Source organism: Aquila chrysaetos, chromosome 21, assembly GCF_900496995.4.
Source record: "Aquila chrysaetos chrysaetos chromosome 21, bAquChr1.4, whole genome shotgun sequence".
Taxonomy (NCBI): domain Eukaryota; kingdom Metazoa; phylum Chordata; class Aves; order Accipitriformes; family Accipitridae; genus Aquila; species Aquila chrysaetos.
The window spans coordinates 24,647,601-24,669,625 of NC_044024.1; the positions used below are offsets into that span (position 1 = coordinate 24,647,601).

At 67.7% G+C, this 22,025-nt stretch overlaps 2 protein-coding genes across 2 annotated transcripts; one reads left to right on the forward strand and one right to left on the reverse strand.

Moving 5' to 3' along the window:
• Positions 1-3,408: 3,408 nt before the first annotated feature.
• Positions 3,409-15,862, reverse strand: LOC115333587 (protein Shroom4-like). The gene is given in 11 exon segments (XM_029996712.1): positions 3,409-5,091; positions 5,170-5,442; positions 5,984-6,170; positions 6,253-6,675; positions 6,938-7,537; positions 7,932-7,993; positions 8,202-8,519; positions 8,521-10,150; positions 10,733-10,864; positions 12,052-12,203; positions 15,695-15,862. Coding segments are annotated over 11 exon segments (4,203 nt in total). The 5' UTR covers positions 15,851-15,862; the 3' UTR covers positions 3,409-4,821.
• A 3,097-nt stretch (positions 15,863-18,959) lies between these two features.
• Positions 18,960-21,299, forward strand: BMP15 (bone morphogenetic protein 15). The gene is made up of 2 exons (XM_029997025.2): positions 18,960-19,491; positions 20,019-21,299. The coding sequence occupies exons 1-2, from the start codon at positions 19,173-19,175 to the stop codon at positions 20,792-20,794; spliced, it is 1,095 nt and encodes a 364-aa protein (XP_029852885.1). The 5' UTR covers positions 18,960-19,172; the 3' UTR covers positions 20,795-21,299.
• The last annotated feature ends 726 nt before the right edge of the window (positions 21,300-22,025 follow it).

A 22,025-nucleotide genomic window follows, 5' to 3' on the forward strand; every position in this document is an offset into this window, starting at 1 on the left:
CGGCCCCGAGCACGCGGGCACGGGCGGGCACCCGCACCGTCGCCGCGCACATGCGTGTGCACCGCCCACGCGGGCACATGCGGCGGAATGGGAGAGCACATGCACCGCCGCCGCACACATACGTGTGCACGCTCCCACGCGCGTACAGGCACGCACGGCCCCGGCATGGGCGCGCACGGGCATCGCCACCATGCACATACGCGTGCACGCTCCCACGCACGTACAGGCACGCACGGGCGCGCACAGGCACTGCCACCATGCACATACAGGTTTACCGCTCACACAGGCACAGGCGGGCACACGTACAGACGTGGGTGAGCACACGCACCACAACCGTGCACATGTGTGCACCTCCCACATGAGCACAGACAGGCACATGCATGGGCATGGGCAAGCACAGGCACAGCTGCCATGCCCATATGTGTGAACACAGGCACACATGCACAAGCATGCACATCCCAGGCATGGGAAAGCCACCACATCCATTCGCATAGATGCATATGGCCACACATGTATGGGCGAGCACACGCACTGACACCTCCACACACCTACTTGTACACACGCTCGCACATGCATGCAAACTGTATGAGCTGGCAACGTGCACTCACAGCACAGAAAGCCAACCGTGTCCTGGGTGCATCACCAGAAGTGTGGCCAGCAGGTCGACGGAGGGGATTCTCCCCCTCTACTCCGCTCTGATGAGACCCTCCTGAAGCTCTGCATCTGGCGCTGGGATCCCCAGCACAAGGAGGACGTGGACCTGTTGGAGTGGGACCTGAGGAGGCCACAGAAATGGTCTGAGGGATGGAACCCCTCTGCTAGAAGAAAGGCTGAGAGAGTTGGGGTTGTTCAGCCTGGAGAAGAGAAGGCTCCGCAGGGAGACCTTATTGTGGCATTTCAATAGGTAAAGGGGGCTTCTGAGAAAGATGGAGAGAGAGTTTTTACTACTGGATCAGGTTTCCCAGAGAAGCTGTGGATGCCCCATCCCTGGAAGTGTTCAAGACCAGGTTGAGGTTGAGCAATCTCATCTAGTGAAAGATGTCCCTGCCCACAGCGGGGGGGTGGACTAGGTGGTCTTTGAAGGTCCCTCCCCACCCAAACCCTTCTGTGATTCTGTGGTGCACACACCCCCACAAAGGTCTATTTGTATGCTCTGGGGTGTGCATATGGCACTCACATGCATGTGTGCACACATGGGGGTGTGCCCCCAAACACACCTCCCTGGGCGGGAGAGAGGGTCTGGTCCCACTTTGCACCCCGCAGTGTGCACGTGGCCCCAGCCCTGCAGTGTGGGGTGCCATGGCCCCCAGTGCCCAGCCCTCACCCACTGCTGCTCTGGGACCCCCATGCTGGCAGCCAGCCAGGCCCAGACAAGAGTCCCACATCCCCCCAGACCGCAGTTCACCCTGTCACCGATGGGCCATGCCCAGGGGCAGGGGGCCTGGGGCTCCCTTGTCCCCCGCCTTGTGCATGGCTTTGCCCTTTGGGCTGTAGTAAGTAGGGGGGCAGGGGGACCTGCTGTGGGATTTGGACCTCCACATTTTGGGACTCTCCTTCCCACGTGGGGCAGGGGGCCAGGGTGGCGGGCTTGGCTCTCAGTGAACCATCACTACCCCTCGCGTCCTCATCCTCTCCCAGCTCCTGGTCCCTCAGGACCAGGGGTGTGGGATACGGGGGGACGGACTGGGATCTGTAAAATGGTGAGATTATAGTGATGGGGAGACAGACAGCAGGGCCAGAGGCTACCCCAGTGTGTCTGGGTCCTGTCTGCACCTCCGGGAGACCAAGGAGCCCTGCACGCTACAACGAGCCTGATGGCCTGCAGCTCCCCTGGGGTCCCATGCAGGGATCCCCAGGATCCCCCACCCCACGGCCACATCCAGCACAGGCACTGAGGGCCCCGGTACCCAGCAGCCTGGGCGTGCCCCCATGCCCTGGGTCCACGGTCCTGCCTGGCAGCAGTGGGAGCTGCATGGAGAGACAAGCGGGTCTCAAAGGGGCCATGGGGCACAGCCACCTGCATGCATGTGTCCCCCTCCCCAGTGCACCTGTTGTTATCTGTACACATGGGCTTGCACAAGTGGCCCTGCCCACGCACACGTACACACACTCACCCACATGTGCACTCATTCACCCATGTGTGCTTACCTGCCTGTGCATTTGCTCACCTGTGTGTGCACACACATGTGTGCATACATTCACATGTGCATATCACATACATGGACACATTCACCCACGTGTGTGTTCACTTGCATGTGCGGTCACTCACACTGGTGTTTGTGCTCTCCGGCATGGGGCTGTGCTCCTCCCTGTGCATGTGCACTCACATGCATGTGGATGCATTCACCCATGTGCGTGCATGTATTCACCTGTGTGCACTGACGTGCGTGTGCCTGTATTCCCCCACGCAGCTGTGTGCTTGCACTCAGCATGCTTTCAGCCATGCACCTACATGCTCCCATGTATGCGCATGTGTTTACTCCGGTGTGTGCTCGCATACATTCACACACACCACCCCGTGCACATGTGCTCACCTGCACGCGCATGGGCTCACCTGCAAGCATCCTCCCGTGTTTCCGCGCCAACGTGCGTGTGCATACTCTCCCACACATGTGCATGCACCCGCCGATGCGCGCCCATGCCCACCCACACGTGCGTGTGCTCACACATACCTGCACTCATGCACCCACGGGCGGGCGTGCGCACGCGTCCACTCCCGTCTGCGTGTGCTCACACGCGTGTGCTTGTGCCACCCAGCGGCCGGCGCTGCCCTTGCACCGCGGCTCTCCCAGCCCTGCCCCGGGTCGTGGGGCTGCCAGAGGTGCACAGGGGGCCTGCACTGCCCTGGCACGGGGAGAGGGTGCCAGGGCCCGCTTCGTGGTGCCCGGCTGGCACGCGGAGGCCCTGGGGCAGGCATTTGGCCAGCAAGGGGACGGTGGCCATGCCCACCCACACCACCCTGCCGTGCTGGGGTGAACCAGGGCACCCCAGAGCCAGCTCAGCAGCAGCAGCACTGCACTAACCCCCTGGGCACTGCCACCCCAACTGGGCCGCCCCCTCCCCGGTGCCACCCAGAAAGTTCCAGCAGCAACGTCATGGCTGTGAGTGCTAGGGACAACACTACAACTGTCACCCAGGCATTGTGCCCCCTCCGTGTGCCCCTGGGGAGGGGTGCAGGCACTGCCCTCTGCCCTAACCCAGCCTCGTAGCAGTGGGTGCAGAAGACACCCCCCCCCACCCACAGCTGCATTCCAGGTGCCTGCAGTGCCACAGGGGCATTTGGGTCCCAAGAGCTTGCCAGGGCTTCGCTCACCTCAGCTGGAGCATCCCCCCCCCCCCAGCAGGTACCCACCAGCTCCGATGCCACTGGCTGGAGATGCAGGGACAAACCACATGAGACACAACTCAGACAGTTCTGCAGCTGCCGCTGCTCCTTTACTGTGAGAGAGGCACAATGGCATGCAACAAGGCACAGGCACTGGCACCGGCACACTCCCCTGGCACGGTGACCTGCTGCAGGCTGCCGGCCCCCCCCCGAGAGCAGCATGTCCCCCAGCTCCCAAAGGGTGCAGTCTTTGGTCCTAGCAGTGTCCCTGGGCAGGCACGGGGGGGTGGCTGAGATGGGGGGGCACGCAGGCCACCCCAGGGTAGGGCCAGGTATGTGTGGAGTGTAGTGTTCAAGAGGCTGGGAGGGTCCACGTCAGGAGCAGCCACACAGGGAGGATGCTGCAGTGACAAGCGGGCAGGTGTGGGCACTGCCAGCACTGTGGGGCTGGGCTGCCTGGCTGTGGCCACCCCCAAAGGTGCTGGGGACCATCCTGCTTCCCCAAAACACTTCCCCTCTGCCCCGCCCCAAGCTGCTGCTGGTTGCATGAAACCCCTGTGCAAAATCAGCATCAAGGCACCTGCCCACCCCGTGGGGACAGACAGACAGCGGTGGGGTGCGGGGGGTGACCCAGTGTGAGGCTGAAGTGCTAGCTAGGGCTGCTGCAGCACAGAGGAGGGGAACAGGTACTCCATTTTGTCCTTAGTGTGGTTTTTCGTCTATTAATCCCGCCTGGTGCCGATGCAGAGGCTGGAGGTGAGGGCTGGATGGTCCCCATGCCCACAGCGCTTGTGGCAAGGGGTAGCCACAGACCCTGGTCTACTGCTCCCAGCACCCCATCCCCTGGCAGGGCACTATACCGGGGCACCCACCGCAGTGTCCCCTGGGAGAGGGATCCACAGCACCTGCCTTAGCCCCGGTCAGTGCCTTGGGCCGGCAGGGAGGGGGTTAAGGACCTGCTGGCCAGGGCCATTGTTTTGGACACAATACAGAGGAAGAGGATGCCGAGGCCAAAATTCCTCCAGCTCCCACTGGACAGATGGACAGAGCTGGACAAATAGACATGATGGAGGACAATGATGGTTTAACCCTTACAGGCACTGCATAGGGATGCCTCAGGGCACCCTGAGGGGTGTTTAAGGCGTGCAGCGCAGCACCAGCTGCAGGACAGGCACTGGTATGCAGGACAAGGTAGAAGGACTCCCACAGGCACAGAAAGACCCGGGGGGGGGGGGGGGGGGGCAGGATCTGTCCATCTGGTCCTGCTGGGCCACTGGGTGGTGGGTGGCTGTAGAGCCCAGCACAGCTCTGTGGCATGACCCCCGCTGCCAGCGCCTGGACTGGCACCCCCTCCCCCACTCGGTAAACCAGAAAAATAAATAAAAGGCAGGGGCTGGACAGACAGACAGACGCAGGGAGAGCCCCCAAGGGGCTGGATCTGCTTTGGCAGCAAGCTGGGCCACAGCCAGGCTCCAGAGGGGAGGCCAGGCAGGGGGCTAGCAGCCCTTGGGGACCTGGCCAAGGCTCTCACGCAGGCACCGGAGCTGCTCCTGGCCCAGCTTGATCTTCTCCTCCAGCTCCCGCTGCTCAGCGATGAGGGCCGACTTCATCTTGACGAAGTGCTGGTAGTCCTGGAGGTGCTCGGCAGGCAGGTACCGCGCCACCATGGCGCCCACCGCCTCCTCCCGCCGCCCCACATGCTCCTTCAGCTCCTTGGCGTCCTCCAGCTGTGCCACCAGCAGCCGCTGCTTCTCCCGCAGGGCCACCTGTGGGCGAGACTGGCAGTGTTGGTGGGGAGTCCCGTGCCCCGACAGCCCGCAGGTGCTCCCCTGACCTGGGCCCACCTTGTCCTCGGTGGGGGCGTGCGGCCCCAGGCTGCCCAGGGCGGTCTCCACCCTGGCCAGGCGCCCCGAGAGGGAGAGCAGGAGGTTGACCACCTTGTCCAGGTCACCCACGAAGAGGCGGTACTTGTCAAACTCCCCCGGGGTGCAGAGGGCTTGCAGACGGGCAGCCACGTCCTCACCCAGCGCCCCGTTGGCACTGATGTCCTCCTGCAGCCCCCGCTGTGCCTCCCGCAGCACCGCCAGCTTGCGGCTCAGGCTCTCGATCAACTGCAGCTGCCGGAGAGAAGGGTCAGGGGCAACTGGGGCCACCCCCTGTTGGGACTGGGGGACTGGCACATGGGTGCAGGGGTGCCACGCTGCACTGGGCCCCACAGACTGTGACCATCTGGCAAAGCCCCTGGTTCCCATGAGCTACCGGCAACGCCCCCGCTCCGGGCAAGCATCTAGCAATGTCTCAGACACTGTGAGCATACGGCAATGCCCCCAGTTCCCGTGACACCCAGTGATGCCCCTGGTCCCTGCGAGCATCTGGCAACGCTTCTGGTTCCCACGAGCATCCGGTGACACTCCCAGGCCCCTCAAGCACCCAACAATGCCCCTGCTCCTTGCAGGCATCTGGCAGCATCCCAGCCCCTGTGAGCATCCAGCAATGCCCCTGGTCCCTGCAAGCACCCGGCGATGTCCCTGGTGCCCATAAGCAACCAATGATGCCCCAGTCCCCGTGGGCATCTGGCAAAGCCCCCGGTCCCCGTGAGCACCTGGTGATGGCAGTGGGGAACCCCAAGGGCATCGTCCCCAGCAGTGCCCACTTTACCTTCTTTTCCACCAGCTCGTGGTCCACCTCCTCCTCCTCATCCTCCGAGCTCCCCTCCACCACTTCTGGCAGCTCCTTCACCTTGCTGAGTGGCTCAGCTTTGCCCGCTGCTGCGCCATAATATGCCAGGTAGGAGGTGGAGCTGGCAGTGCTCCCGGGGGGCGGCGAGATGGGCTCGAAGCCCTGCCTGTGGGGACAGGGGCTCAGTGCCAGGGGTGGCGGGCTGCAGCCTGACCTCGGCACAGTGCCCGGTGCCGCACCAGCCCTACCTGTCCTGCGCCAGGGCCTCCAGGCGCCAGTCCTGCTGGAAACGCTCCCGCCAGGCCTGCCGCTCCCCCACCACCAGCAGCTCACCCATCAGCTCGGTGGTGGTGCCGAGGGGGGCCGAGGGGGCCAGGATGCTGGCCAGGGAGCGGTCCCTGCCCGCCACGTCCCACAGCAGCTCCTCCGAGTCCACGCGGCAGGGCTGGGGCTGGCCCCCCTGGCAGCTTGCCCCCTCCGCTGCTCCGGGGCTGGGCTTGGGTGCCTCCAGGGTGGCAGGGCCAGGGCCACCATGCAGGGGCAGGTAGCACTCCCCCACCCCGCGAGGGCCGGCCCAGCCCTTCTCCTGGTTCCGACCGAGCCTTTGGGGGTGCTCCTCCATCTCCCAGGGGTGCTTCACCTTCGGCCGCTCCTCCCCGGCCCCCACTGCCCTGCTGACACCCAGCCAGGGGCACCCAGGTCAGCTCCCTTGCCCGCCCGTGGGGGATGGGGACACGCAGGGCCATGCCCGCTCCAGGGAAAGAGGTCAGGGACATCCCCCACCCCGAAAAAACCCCACAGCCTGTCCCAAGTGGTGGATTAGGATGCTCCGACGCAGGGTTCAAAGGGCCACATGGCCCCAAAAGCCACCCCGTGCCCAGGCTGTGCCCACAGCCCTGCTCCCACCCACCCCCATGCCACAGCAGCACTTGCCTGCAAATCTCAGCGCTGCCAGGATCGGGCTCGGATGTCCTGCGGAGTGATCCGGAGGAGTCGGGTCGGGGCCAGGCACCCAGTGGGGCAGGGGGGCGAGCAGCATGCCCCCGGGACCGGCCCCCCTGCTCGCCGGTGAGGCTCTGTGACCGCTCGCGCACAGCCTCAGCAATGCTGCGGGTCGGCACGGGGGCGGTCGTGAAGGCAGAGCCGTGCCCGGGACCATTCCGTAGGTGCTGGGATGTCCGGCGCTGCCTGTACTTCTCCCAGTTGGGGGGAGGTGGGCGGGGAGGTGGAGGGCCCTTCTTTTTGGGGACGCCAGGGGGGTCCAGCTTGGCACGGAGAAGGTCCCTCCGGTCGTGGCCCCGGGGGCTGACGGGCTCCAGGTTGAGGTGGCTCTCGGAGAAGGCCCTGCCCCGCAGCGGGCGGTGCAGGGGGTCCGGGGGGCTCTCGGGGGAGCGGGCCAGGCGGTCGCCATCCCACGAGAGATCGTGCGTGGATGTGGCCCGGTAGCAGGACGGCCACTCCGGCTCGGCACTCTCAAAGCAGGGGTGGAAGGGGCCGAGCCTTGGGAAGCCCGGTTGATAGCGGGAGAGCTCGCTGGGGAGAGAAGGGGGCACCCGTCCCCCCCAGTCACCCCCCCAGCAGCTCACGTCCACCCCTGCCTCAGTTTCCCCAGCTGGACTCACCCACTCCCACTGGTGGGGAAAGCCCAGGCTCTCCTGGTGCCTCCGCACTGGGCACAGCCCCCTGCAGATGCCCCCAGCCCCCCAGGGATGGGTAAGGAGGGACCCCACCCTGCCATGGGCACCTCCTCACACCCCCAGGCCCCACTTGCCCAAGGTGGCAGTGGCAGGGCACAGCGCAGCTGTGGCCGGGGTGTTAAGGGAGGCACGTTGTACATCACCAACCAAAACCACAGCAGTCCCCACACCTCACTGGCAGAGATCCCCACCGAGGGGCATGCACATCCCAGCACCTGGCGTGGGCTCACCTGATGGACTGGCTGGCTTTCCTCGTTATCGCAGGTGGTTCCCACTCATCCAGAGGAAATTCCTGCGTGGGGGAAGGAGTGTGAAAGCAGGGTCAGCGTCCCCCTCCCCAGCACCACCTGACCCATCCCCATCCAGGTGCAGCAGGCATGCAGGGGGTTGGCAGGGCCCCTGGTGGGCACAGTACCCCCCACCCCAACCCAGGGTCATGCTCCAGGGGTGCGGGGTGGTGCCTGTGCTGCTCACCAGCACAGTCCCAGGGGGTCACTCACCGGGGCAAAAGCTCTCCGGGGGGGCCAGGCGTCGCTCTCCTCCCGCCCGGGGCGGGGGGCTGGGCAGCAGCAGTCAGGGCAGCGCGCCCAGGGCTGGGGGTGGCAGCGGCAGGCGTGGCCACGGGGCAGCGGGGGGGGGCACAGGTCCCCCCCACAGTAGCGGCAGGGCTCGGGGCGCAGGGGAACCCCGTAGGGGTAGGAGAAGCCCCGCAGGTACTCCAGCTCCCCCGGCCTCCCCAGCGGCTTGTAGCAGGGGGGCTGCTCCCGGCAGCACTCGGCGTAGGGGCCAGCAGAACCAGGGCGGCCAGGCGAGGGGGGGGGCATACGGCTGGTCCACGGAGAGGCGGCGAGCGTCCCGGCGCTCAGGGCCGGGGGGCTGCAAAGCACCAGGATCACCCACCGGGGGCTTGCCATGCCGGGGCGGCGCTGGCCGGCTGCTCTCCTCGAAGAACCGGCGGCGGTCGGCAAAGGGCAGGAGGACAGCCTCATCGCTGCCCTGTGGCGGAGAGCTGGGGTCCACCGGCCCCTGGCCATAGCCCTCCAGCTCACGGGGGCTGGGCGAACGCTGCGGCTGCAGCTTGCGCTCCGGGGACCAGCGCCAGTGGCCCCGGCCTGTTGGCATCACCTGCTCGGGGGACGGGGCCCCTTTGGGGACTGGCAGCGGGTCAGGGGTGGGGATGCCCCGGTCCCCTGAGCGGCCGGGGTTCCTGCCATCCTCGCTTGGCGTGGGGCTGAGACGCTCAGCGGGGGCATGGGGTCCCTCCGCCGGCACGCTGCCCTCGGGGGGCTCCTCCGCCTCCTCCACCGGCTCCTCACCAGGCGTCGGGGCGCCGGGACCCCGGCTCTTCTGCAGCTGGGCCTTGCGTCGCTGGATCTCATTGCGCAGGCTGGTGGCGAAGCGGTCGCTGCGGCGGCGCATCTGAGCGGAGCGGTGGGGAGGACCCCCAGCTCGCCGACCCCCCGCCCGGCTCTCCTCCTGTGCTGGCCCCTCGGTGCTGCGCGCCGAGCTGGCCCCCTGCCCATCCGGCCCACAGGTTCGCTGCAGGTCGGGGCAGCAGCGGCAAGGCGGCAGGCGGCAGCATGGCTCTGGGCAGAGGGGGGGGTCCTGGGCGGCCCCTGCAGCCCCCGGCCGGCTGTCCTCGGGGTGCAGCGGGGAGAGGGTCCAGCGGTGCCCATCGGGGGCCGGCGAGGCTCGCCCACTACCGGTGCCCACCTGGAGGGAGCGGAGCTGGGAGGCCAGCAGCTGCTCGGGAGCACTGTGCCGGTGCGGTGCGTGGCCCTTGAGAGGGGACGGCAACGGGTCGTCACCTGCTGCCACGGCATCCAGCACTCTGTGCACACCACCATCAGGGTACAGCCGATTGCCAGGCTCTGTGCTTTCCCCCAGGAGTGGCTCGGCCGGGCACTGGTCCGGGTGGGAGCTCAGCATGTAATACTGGTCGGCAGAGAGACGGTCCTTCATGGGGTGCGGTGCCGGCATCCTCCTGCCCGCCGCCTCCATCTCCCCATCCCTCTGGCAGAGGAAGGTGTCGGAGATCCACCGGCCCTTGGCATGCAGCATGTCCGCCGACATTGACGCCCGGCGCCTATCCCCTCCGCCAGCCGGGGCTGCCCGCAGGCTGTCCCTCCTGACAGGGGGCTGGGGGGGCACAGGCGCTCGCCAGGCCTCGGGATGCCGGCTGGCGGGTGGCTCAGCACCTGTGGTCAGGTAGCGCCCGTCAGGGGGCTTGCAGGGGCCTGGGAGGGCAGAATCGACAGAGGCGGCCTCCTCGGGGCGGAGGGAGAGGGCACAGTCAGAGGCGATGGAGCTGGCAGAGAAGGAGCTGTACGCTGAGTCCCGCTTGCTGTGGTACATGCCCTGGTCAACGGGTGAGGGGTCCCCTTCATAGTAGGCCTGGCCGGGCTGGTCCAGGCTCTCCATGCTCCCGATGGAGCTGCTCCGGTCGGTGCTGCAGTGCCGGGACAGCGGGTTCCACTGCAGGGACAGCTCGCTGCCGCCCGGCCCCACGCCGGCATTAGGGGCGCCTGCTGCCCCCTGCCCAGCTCCCTGCCAGCCCCTCCGATGGGCGTGAGATCCTGGGGAGCCAACACCCCACCACCACACACACACCCCCCCCCCCGGGACAGGGGGGCACAGGCCGGCACAGGCCCAACCTGCCCTTCAGCCCTGAGCCTGGGGGCAGCACGAAGGCTGCCCCGGCACTGGCAGCAGGAGCGGGCACAGGGACACAGGGCATGCGTGGCTCCGGCCCCTCGGGACCTGCCCGCTCCGGCGGTGGGGGGGGGCACTGGGACTCGGCAGCTCCTGGCCGGCTCCGGCAGAGCCACCGCCCCTTCCTGCCGGGAACCGGGGAGTAAACAGGCAGGGGAAAGGGCAGCACGGCAGCAGGACGCGGGGGGATGCCCGACAGCGGCATGGGGCAAGCGAGCGAGCTTGCACGCTCCCCTCCCTGACCCAAGCGGGTGCCCCATCCACCCGCTCCCCTTGCTCGGTCCCATGGGTGCCCCCGCGGGTGGGTCGGGGGTCTCACCTGACATCACACCCTGAGGGCCAGGAGAGGCTGAAGGCATCAGCGGGGCAGTGCATGGCAGGGGCGTCAGAGCGGCTTTCGGCGAGCTTGGCCACGTGCCAGGAATGGGGCCGGAGGACGGGCACGCTCCTCCTGCCAAGAGCAACAGCGGGAGAGGACAAGAATGGGGAGGAAGCCGGGCTGAGGAACCGGGGCTGAAGTCACTTCCTACGGGGCTTCCTGTCCCCCCCAGGCCAGCGCCCGCCCGAGGGGGACGGCGGCGAGGAGGGTCCAGCCCTGCCAGCACCCGGCGCCGGGCAGGGGGATCCCACAGTTCCCCCCCACTGCCAGGGCTCCCCCTTCTGCGGCATCCCTGCTGCCAGCATCAACAGGGGACCAAGGACGTGGCCCCAGCGCAGCCCCGCGGGCAATGCCCCGGCAAGGCAAGGGTCTCTGCTGGGACTGGACCAGCTCCGTGGGCACACCAAGGGACCCTGGGGCCACATCCGTGTCCCCACTGCAAGCCTGACCTTCCCCCCTTGTTCCTTGGTCCCTCAGCATCTGCAGCAAGCGCCGGCCACATCGCGTCCCCAGGGAGCGGTCCTGTGCCAAGCCCTGTCCCACTGCCCATGCCAGGCAGCCAGTCCCCATGCCATCGCACACGCAGGCAGCGATGTCCAGTGCCACCGCACAGACATACGGGCAGATGCCACCTCCTGTAACCCCCAAGCATCCGGTGCTGCCCCAGCATCCACCGGGTGGGCAGGGCGGGTGGCAGGGATGAGCTGTGGGGTCAGCACAGGGGTCCCTCCCCCCCAGAGCCCTCAAACTCACCATGGATGATGCTGAGCCCCAGCACAGCCCCGTGGCACCCCGTGCCCTGCGCTGCTCCAGCCCCTGGGTGCTGCTGGAGCTGGAGCCCGGTCGGGATGCAGCCGCGGAGTGGATGCAGGTCGGGGGGGGGGGGGGGGGGGGGGCGGACACGACTGCAGGGCCCAGCCCTGCCTCTCCTTCCTTTCCCAGGCCCACAGCACACAGGCAGGCAGGCAGGAAGGGAGAGGAGCGGCCACGCTCGAGGATACCGCCCAGCAAGGGGGTGGCGAGCCCACCACACTGCCCCAGCTCTGCTGGTGGCACACCGGGTTGGGGAACCCCCACTCACCATGGGGTGCTGGCAGCCATGGTGGGACTGCCCCCAACCCATCCCAGCACAGGGCACCTCCAGGCTGGGCTGGAGACAGGGACACCACCAGGCTCCAGCCAGTCCCCCGAGCAGGTGAAGCCCCCCCGCCCTTGGCACCACCACCCCCTCTGCACCCCCCACCCGCAGTGCTGCCAACCTGCGGACGATCATCTTCAGGGTACGGTAGGAGCCCTTGATGAGGATCAGGGCCTCCTGGCGGGACCCATACAGCGGCGTCCCGCTGATGTTCACCAGCTCGTCGCCCGGCTGCAGCCGGCGGGACAGCGCGGCCTTGCCCCCGTCCTCCACCTGGGCAACAAAGAGGGGCGTCAGGGGGGGCACAGCCCCCCAGAACACCCCGGGGGGTGTGCCGCTGCCGCCAGGTGCCAGGGGAGAAAGAGGCTTCGGAAAGGGGCTGCCTGCGCCCCGGGCACCACAGAGGAATCTGCGGCGCTGGGCTCCCCCCCTGTCCTGGTCACATGAATTTCTGAGCAAGGAAAGGGCATCGGGGAGGGGGGGAGAAGAAAAATGTCCCGTCCCAGCAGATTCCCCCGCAGGCGCGGGCAGCACAAGGGCCCTTTGTCCAGCGCGGATGCCAGCCCCCCGCCACTGCTCCCAGCCCCACATTGGCCCTGCCCGGGCATCCGCAGTTATTTCGATGCCTGAAGGATGCCATCATGCCATGTGCGCCCAGGGGAGCCAACAGCAAGGGAACAGCTGAGGTGTGCCTGGCCCTGCCACATGCCTACCCCATCCTGGCACCCATGGTCGAAATGAGCCTAGTACCCCATACCACCACAGCTTGGAGGACACAGGGCCACGGTGCTGCCAGCACGGAGGGGCCCCAGCCTGTCCCCTCTGCTTCAGCAGGTAGGTGCAGCACGGGCAGCCCTGGGATGAACAGTGCCCAGCCAGGGCAGGCAAAGCGCCTGGTGCTGGCACTGATTTCTGCCCATCCTGCCGCTCCTGATGGCCGGGGATTGCTATGCCCTGCACCTCACACCGCAGGGCTGGCAAGTGAGCCCAGCTGCTGGGCTGCGTGGTGGCAGTGGCACAGGGCATGCAGGTGTGTGGGGCAGGACCTGGGGTGCCCCATGCCCCCATGCCCAGCGTGGATGTGGAGCCAGACCTGGCCAGACCCTACAGCCAACCACAGAGTGACGGGCCAAACTGGCCTGGCCCCGTGCCGGGGCTCCTGCGCCCACCCTGCCCATGGGCTCCTCACCCTGCCCTGCCATTCCTGGCCTGACGGAAAAATGAGCTCTGCCCACAGTGCCCACAGCGCGACCTCCGCAGCACAGCCTGGGTGGCAGCCAGGCCCCAGTGCCACAGCTCCCCAGCAGGCTGGCCACCACACACGTGCCAGGCAGGGCTCAGGGGGCATCCCGCTGCCCATGGGTGACACAGCACCTGGAGGAGCCAGGCAGGGACAGCCAGGCCTCCTGCCCAACCCGGCACTGCCCCATGGTTTGGTTGTGCCCAGCACCCCACAGCTCTCCCATTTTTTGGGGGACCTGGGGATTGCAATGCCATGCCCAGGCTGGGCACAGCCCAATGCGCCTGCCTGTGCGGGCAGGCTGCCCTTCCACCCAGGAGTTGGCTGTGGGGCTGCCTTCCTGGCACTGGCCCCCAGCTGCCTGCAAGGGCTCCCAGTCCCACCATGCACTTGCTGGAGCACCCAGGTTTAACCACTGCCACACTGCTGCCCACCGACGGGCAGCTCTGGCAGAGCAGGCAGGCAGGGCAGGCTGCACCTTCACCCCAGTCTTCTGCCCAGCCACGTGCCCACCCTGTCCTGCCTGCCACAGCCATGGGGCCGAGTCAGTGGTGACGCGTCCTCCCCCAGTGCAGGACACCACCAGGGCTGCACCCACGTCTGGGCCACCACACGCGCCGGGATGGACACAGCTGAGCCCTGGCATCGCTCACCAGGAGCTAAATTTGGCACAAACAGCCCCTTGTTCTGCCTTCGCCACCATTGAAGTCAGCGCTGGCAGCCAAACCTCGCCGCCTGCTGCCCTGCCTGGCCAGGCCAGCCCCAGGCACTTCCCCAACACCACCCCTGGTGTTCACTCTGGGCCCTAATGGTGGGCACCAGCTGGCTCACGGGAACATCTGCCTGCCCCAGGAAAGACTTGTCTTAGAAGCAGTCACAGCCACAGCAGTGCCTGAGCTGTGCCCACCCCGCCCCACGCAGACCTCCCTCCTTGCCCCTGATGTACCCAGGGGGCCCTGTGCTGGGGGCGCTCAGCAGCCCCATGGAGGGCCCGGAGCCCACACCAGCCCCACCGTGGGACTCTGCCACAGGAAGGGATCCCGCCTGGAGTGGGCTCAGAGGCCAAACTGTGTCACCGAGCGCCGAGACCCCCTTCCCCTTTCCAGCGCGGGGCCCGGGGCCCCCCGCGCTGCAGGCGGGGGCTGCCCCCTCCCTGCACGGGCCGGGACGCACACACCTCGGCCCGGCCGCAGCGGCGGCGGAGCGGACGCCCGGGGGGACCCTCCCCTGAATGCACAGAGCGCTGGAACAAGCCCCCTTTGTCTGCAGAGCACACGCGGCGGCAGCGGCACGGCCGGGGGGGCGCGGGTGCCGGCACCCCCCGGCCCGCAAGGACACCCCCCCCCCCCCCATTCTCAGCAGCGGTGGGGACTATCCCCTGCTGCCCCCCCCCCCCATCCCCTCCTCCAGCAGCCGGCGGACCCACCGGGACCCACCGCCCCGAGGCCCTGCAGCGAGTCGGGGGGCGGGCGGCGGCCCCCCCGCCCCCGGCAGGGCCCCGGCTCCCGCCCGCCGGCAGTCCCACCCCAGGGCGCAGGGCAGGGACCGGAGCCACTCTTCCAGCTCCCCCAGCCAGACCTCGCTGCCCGCGTCCCGGCGCGGGGCGTGGAGGGCCCCGGGGGGGCAGGCAGCCCGGCTCGGGGCAGGGAGGCAGTCCTGGGGCCGCGGCGCAGCCCGGCCCGCCAGCACTGTGGCCCCGGCAGGACGGTGGCACCGGGCGGGCAGGCGGCCAAACCGCCCGGTGACAGGGGCTGGGCCGGGCTCCGCGGGGGAACGGGGCGCTGGGGCACCCCCGGCTGCTGCCCGGCTTCCAGCGCACTTCCCGGGAGGGCGATGCCCCGGCGGGGCCACGGGAACCGGCGACCCCCTGCGCGGCGGGACGTCGCGGCCGTGGGGCCCCACCCGCGCGCTCCCCGCTCCCGGCTGCGGAAGGGACGCGGGCGGCCGGGCCCTGCGCCTGTCCCGCTCGGCACCGCACCCCGACACCAGCCCCCCCGTCCCGGGCACGGCCCTGCCCAAGTGTTTCGGGGACGCCGGGACGGGACGGGGCGGACTCCGGTCCCACCCGCCGTGGCCCCCAACGTCCCCGCAGAGCCCGGTCGCGGGGGTGCCCGTGGGCGCGGCACCCGCGGGTGGGCACACAAAGGGGGGCTGCCCGCCCCCCGGCTGCGACACGGGGGACGGGACCGGGGGGGACGTGGGGGCCGCCCCCGCCGCCAGCCCAACGGATGTGCCGGAGGAATTTCTTCCTGCCGCCGGGCCTGGGCTGTCCCTCCGCCCCCTCGGCCGCCACGGCCCCCGCTCCCACTCTCCCCCGCGGCTCGGGGTGGCGGGTCGCGGGGGGACGTGGATGCGGCTGACGGTCCCGACCCCGCCCCGCCGGGACACGCGACCCCACGGCCGGGGCTCCCAGCGCCGCCGCGCACCGGGTGTCCCCCCCCGGCCCGCGCCACGCCACGGGTCGGAGGCCCCTCGCGGGGGGACGCCGCGGACCCCACGCGGGACTGCGCCCGGCGGCGCCTACCTTGGAGACGATGAGGGGCTCGCCGTGCTCCAGCCCGCCGCGCAGCGTGAAGCCCCAGGGCGCGCCCCCCTGCAGCTGCACATGCACATACTGGGGGGCGGCGGGCCGGCCCTCAGCCCGCTCCATGGCCACTACCGCTGCTGCTACCCCCCCCATCCCGGCCCGGCCCGGCCCGGCCCCGCACGGCGGAGGAAATGACACCCCCGCCCGCCCGGGCTGAGCGGCGCGGAGCCGAGCGGCGGGGCGGGGCGGGGCCGGCCCGGCACCGGGGCTGCCCCACCGCCGCCAATGAGGCGCGGGGGGACGGCGGCGATCGGCTCGGCACGGCCCGGCCCGGCCCGGCTCGGCAGGGCAGGACACGGCTCAGCACAGCTCATGGCACAGCTTGGCATGGCTCAGCTCATGGCATGGCTCGGCACACAATGGCACAGCACAGCACCATGCTACTCAGCTCAGCTTGGCTTGGCACGGCACGGCTCGGCCCAGGGACGTACACTGCGCTGCTTGGCTCAGCTTGGCACAGCCCAGCTAGCGTGGTTCGGCTCAGTGCAGCTCAGCCCAGCATGGCATGACATGGAGGCCTGGCACAGTTCAGTTCAGCACGGCACAGCACAGCTCAGCCCAGCACAATTTGGCTCAGCTCAGCATAGGATGGCAATGGGGCCAGCATCGGTTGGCTGGCCCAGCATGGCTTGGCACAGCATGGTTCAGTGCAGCATAGCTGGGTTGGCACATTCTGGCTTGGCCCAACTCAGCATGGCACAACACGGGGCTGGCACGGTTCAGTTTGGTACACCATGCCGCGGCGAGGGGCCTGACCTGGTTTGGCTCCACTTGGCCTGGCCCAGTTTCACTCAGTGCAGTTCAGCTCGGGTTGACATGGACAAGCAGGGCTGGCATAGTTCAGCTCGGGACAGCATGGCCTGGCCTGGCTTAGCTTGGCCTGGCACTGTTCACCACTGTACAACCCAGTTTGGCCCAGAACAATATGGTGCTGCCAGGGACCAGCACCATTACGGCCAGCTCAGCACAGCTCAGCCTGGTACAGCTCACCTTAGGACAGCTCAGCCCAGCATGGCAGTGCGGTGTGGCCGGTAGCTTGCCAGTGCTCACGTGAGTGCGAGGGGGTGCCTGCTCGGGTGGCAGTGGGGTGATGCAGCACCTGCCACAGCTCCCCAGGGCAGGAGGCTCCTTGCAGCACCCCACCCCAGCAATCACGCTGGCGCCGTGAGCCCCGCTGCCTGCGGGCAAGCACACGCTGCCGGCTCCTGTCTGGCCTGCCCGTTCTAGCCCCCACCCTGTCCTGCTGGGCACCATGGGGCGCACATGGCAGTATGGCTGTGCTTCACCTCCACCTTTCCCCCACCGGATCCAGGAGGGGCTGCTGTGCCCCTTTGGGGAAACTGAGGCAGGGGAAGGGGGAAGGAGGCAGCAGGCGGCAGCTGGGGGCGGTGGGAATGGATCGGCACTGGTTCCCCGGGGAGCCCGGGAGTCCCGCTCCTCCCCTTCCCGCCCGGGGCCCCGGCTCTTACTCATCTCCTTCCCAGACAGCACTGCCGGCCCGGAAAGCTCTGCCCTGCCAGCAACGCCTGCGGCCCCCCCGGCTGCCTGCAGGCTGGGCGGTGCAGCGCCGCGGCCCGGGAGGGTGGGCTTGCTGTACCAGGCTGGCGAGCTACACCGGGGGTTGCTCAGCCCCTGCACAGGAAGGGTCCTGTGAGTTTTTCTTGGCAGCCCCCAGTCCACCGGTGCCTGCCTTGAACCCTGCCTGCGCCCTGCCCCAGCCCAGCTGCGGGAAGCCCAGTACATGTGCCCTGTCCCTGCACCGGGGGTCCCAGGGCATGGGGATGGGGCAGTCCCTGGGCTGTTTGTGGAGCTGGAGCCTACCCAGCAGCAATGCACAGCCTCCTTCGCACAGCCTCGACATGTCCACCCCTGGCCTGACTCTCCTGCTCTCCCCCGTGGCCTTGCCACCCCCCTCACCGTGCCCCCCACTCATGGCTGGCTCCTGCCATGCCTGGACTTTTCCCGGCTTCCACCAGGCTCAGCTGCCCCCATGCCCTTTCCCAAATGAGTAACCAGGGCTGCCTGGCCAGGCGTGAGGGCTCTGCACCCTGGCTCGTCACGTGGCCCCACACCCCATTAAGCACCGCATTCCCCCCCCCCCCGCCACCCTGGCACCCCCCCATATGGCCCTCCCAGCCCTTACTGCTGTGCCCGGCTGGCACTGGGAAGGGTGGGCAGCACCCAGGGCAAGGCAGGCACCAACACCACCCCCCCCAGCTCCCCCCATGTCCCTGTGCCTGCACCAGTGGTTCCCAACCAGTGTCCACCCCCTCCAGCCCCCTCCAGCCCAGCAGTAGAGCAGCAGCGTCCTATCAGGCTGGGCACTGTGCCAGTTGCTCTGCCGGGGGCATGGGCTGCGGCTGCCTGCACCCTGCTCTGTGGTGCACCCCTTGAGTCTGCCTCAGGCAAGCACCACGGAGCCACTGAGCAGCACTGGAGCTGGGGGGCAATGTCCCCTGGGAGGCCAATGTCTCAAATGACCCATGCCAGCAAGAGGGTGGGCATCACCGTTGCAACTCCTCAGCCTTGGGCAGGTGCTGGCAGAAAGACCTCTGAGCTGGGACTGCCAAGCCCAGCGAAGCTGCGGACATGGTGATGCCTGCAGTGTGGGTACCACCGGCTGACCCGGCCACACTCAATGCCGCTGGGTTGCAGGTTGCTCTGCCCAGCTGTGTGCCGCGGTCCCTGGGCTTGATGCCCATCTCTCAGCCAGGGAAAGTGAGGCACTGGGCAGCCTGGCTGTGCCATGGGGCCAGTCTGGGGGCAGACCCCCAGACTCTGTGCCTGCTCTGGGCAGCGCATACCAGCTTGCAGCAATGGGCACGAAGATGCCGAGCCCACTGCCGGAGAGTTGGCATGGGGTGGGGGTAAGCTGGAGGGGCTCTCACGGCAGCGGAGCATGCCGCCAGGCTCTAGCCCCCCTCCCCTGGGACCCAGGGAGTTCCTGGCCCTTTAAACCCTGATTGGGGCCATGCCTTTAAAATGGGCCCCGGGGGCCAGGACCTCTTACCCCGCAGGAGGAGGCTGGCCAGGAGCAGGTGGGCTGAGCGAGCTGGTCCTCCCCACCCACCCCACTTCACTCCCCTTCCCCACTCCCCTGTTCTGGCACCTTTACTGCCCCTGTAGCCAGGCTCCTGGCTGGCTGGCTTTGCCCCTGGTCTGGGTTGTAGTCTGGAATTTGCACCTCTTTTTGCATAGAGCCCCCCCACCCCCCACTTCTCTGTTCTTGTGCTAAGCTGAAGCAGCTAGCATGGTTGTCCTGGCTTGATATCAGCTGGCAGCACCCTGGGGTGTCCTTTTGCTGGTGCCTGAGACCAGCCCTGTCTTTCTAGGGGGAAGAAGCATGACTGCAGGCTCCCCTTAACCTGCTGCCAGCCCTGCCTTGCCCCGCTCACCCCCCCCCCCCCCATCTATCATGGCTTTGCTCCATCCCTTCACCAGCCTCCTCCTCCTCCTCGCTGTGCCCCTTTCCTGGGCTGCAAACCGGTCTCTGCTGCCCCCCGGCTCCCTGCCTGCCGTCCCCCCCCTGCCCCTTCTGCAGGCCCTGCAAATGCAGGCACCAGGCAGCTGGGGCTGGCGAGTGGGGCCAGCAAGCGGGCAGCCCCTGCGCTACATGCTGAACCTGTACCGGCATGCCGCTGACCGTGAAGGGCGACCCCGCCATGGCCGCAGCCTGGGCACCAACACAGTCCGCCTGGTCCAGGCCAGTTCCCATGGGGGTCAGCCCTGGGCAGGTAAGGAGCAGGTGGGCACCAAGGGCAGTACGGGGACTTAGCAGAACCAGTGGGGTGGGCTTGAGCCCTGCCTTCCTCCTTCCCCATCTTTCCAGTGTCACAGCCAGGGCTGGTATGTCCTGTGCCCTGTGGGGCTGCCCTTGGCCATGGGATCCCCCTTGGCAGGCAGCTCAGGCTCTCCCTGCTGCAGGGGTGAGATGGGCAAGGGCATCGCTAGCCCCCCATGCCCCTCTCCCTTTCCCATCCTGACTGATGCTGTGCCAGGCCAGTGGTGTTGGTGCAGAGGATGGGAATTGTCCCAGTGTTCTTTGCCCTTTACCCCACCAGTGAGCTGCAGCACATGGCTGCTGCTTGCCGAGGCTCCTGCCTTGCGCTGGGGCACCTGGCTGTCGTGGGCTCTGAGGGTGGTGATGCTGCAGGCTCTGCTGCGCTGTGCGGGGCCTGTGGCAGCACCATGGGAGAAGGCTGTGCTGGCACGGTGCCTGCTGTGCCATACTAGGGGGGCACTGACTGCTGCTTCCCCGCAGGTCGCTGGTACGTGCAGCCCCTCACCTACCGCCTGGAGGGCCAGCCTGATGCCGAGCACCTCCTCCGAGCCACCGTGGTCTACCTGCCCAGCCTGCCACTGGCCCGTGGTCGCCTCCTCTGTGCCCTGGAGCTGCTGGCCACCAGTGAGGCACCTGGGGCTCTGCTCAGCCCTGCTGCCCGTCCCCGCCACGGCTGGGCCGAAGTGGACGTCACCCCTTACCTGGTGCCGGGGAATGGCAGTGCGGCGAGCCTGGTGTTGCAGCATGTCTGTGTGCGTGCCGGTCGGGCAGGGGGCCGCGATGCCCCAGTGGCCCCCAGCCACCCCTTCCTCCTCCTCTACCTCAACGACACCCAGGCTGGCCTGGCACCTCCAGCGGCAGAGCCCCACCGGCACCGGCGTGACACAGGGATGCTGGCCCATGACCTGCCCAGCTACCTGCGGGAGCAGGGAGGGGAGAAGAGTGACTGTTCCCTGCGCCCCTTCCCTGTCAGCTTCGCCCAGCTGGGCTGGGACCACTGGATCATTGCTCCCCACCGCTACAACCCGCGTTACTGCAAGGGCGCCTGTCCCCGCCTGCTCCGCTACGACTACCATGCGCCCAACCATGCCGTGGTGCAGAGCTTCGTCCATCAGCTGGTGGATGCCAATGTGCCCCGGCCCTCCTGTGTCCCCTACCGCTACAGCCCCATCAGTGTCCTCATGATCGAGCGCGACGGCGGCATCCTCTACAAGGAGTATGAGAACATGATCGCTGAGTCCTGTACCTGCCGGTAATGCCCGCTGCCCTGGCACATCACCCCCAGGCTCTGCCTGTCCCTGCTGGATCTGGACTTTAGGGTTTGTCTTGCTCTGCCTGGGGTGGGTTCGTCCCCCCTCCTCGCATGGCGCTGCTCTGTGGGAAGGTTTTACAATGGCAGTTTTATGTAAATTGTAGGTTTTTAAAGGCAGGAGCCTGTGCTGGGGCAGTTGCCCTGTGGCATCTGTCCTTCCTGCAGCCCCACGGCCGCTGCGTGTTTTTGGGGGGCAGGGGGGCTTCGCCTGATGCTCCCAGAGAAGAGCTGGGTCCCTGGACTGGAGCACGAAGCTCTTAATAGGTGGCTGGGGGTCTAGTGATGGAGCCAGGGCAGGAAGGGCAAGCGGTCCAGGTGTCCCCATGCTTGGTACCAAGCTGGTGCCATCAGTATCTGGTGCAACCCTGCCTGTGGGATTCCTTCCCAGCTCACATGCACCCCATCCTGTCTAGTCCCAGCTGTAGTGGCATCTCACCCGGCTGGGAATTGGGCTGCAGGGGGAAAAGCCCCTCTCCTCCCCTGCAGTTCTGCTCTGGGGGGCTGTGAAAACTGGAGGGACCTGAGCTGCCAGCTCTGGTCCCAGTTAGTGGGGGCCAGGCAGCTGCCTGCGCTGGGCTCTGCCCGCTGCTTCCTCTGCCACCGCTGTCCTTCACCTCCTTGGCTTGCCCTCAAGCAGGGCTTGGGTCTCATCCTATCCCAGGGGTTGGACCCCTGTTGCGGTGTCCCTCTGCCTTCTTGCACCCTTGCTGTCCCATAGGGCTTGGGCTGTGCTGGGCTTTCGGCCTGTTCCTGGAGGGGTCGGTCCCACTCCTGGCACCCCTGCCACCTGTCTTTCCTGTATTTATTGCTGACTGTGTAAATAAATAAATTGATGGATTTTGCTAAAGACCATCTGGGCCTGTTCTTGCTCTGTCCCTGGGGTGCAGTGGGTGCCCCCTGGGACAGGCTAGCATAGACTGTGTCACTGTGCAGCCACCCTTGTGCCTGCACTGGAGGGGATGGGTGCTGCTCCCTACAGTGTGCAGGGCGTAAATCCCAGCTGGTTGAAGCAGGAGCTGGGAAAAGAGGCTCCCCTGGAGCGTAGACCTGCCCTGGTGCAGGGGGGACCAGATGTGGCTGCAGGCAGCTGCCTCAGTGGGGCTGGGGACAAGAGATATGCCACATCCCTCTATATGGGGCAGCTCCTGGGGGACCATGGGGACCCTGGGCTGTCT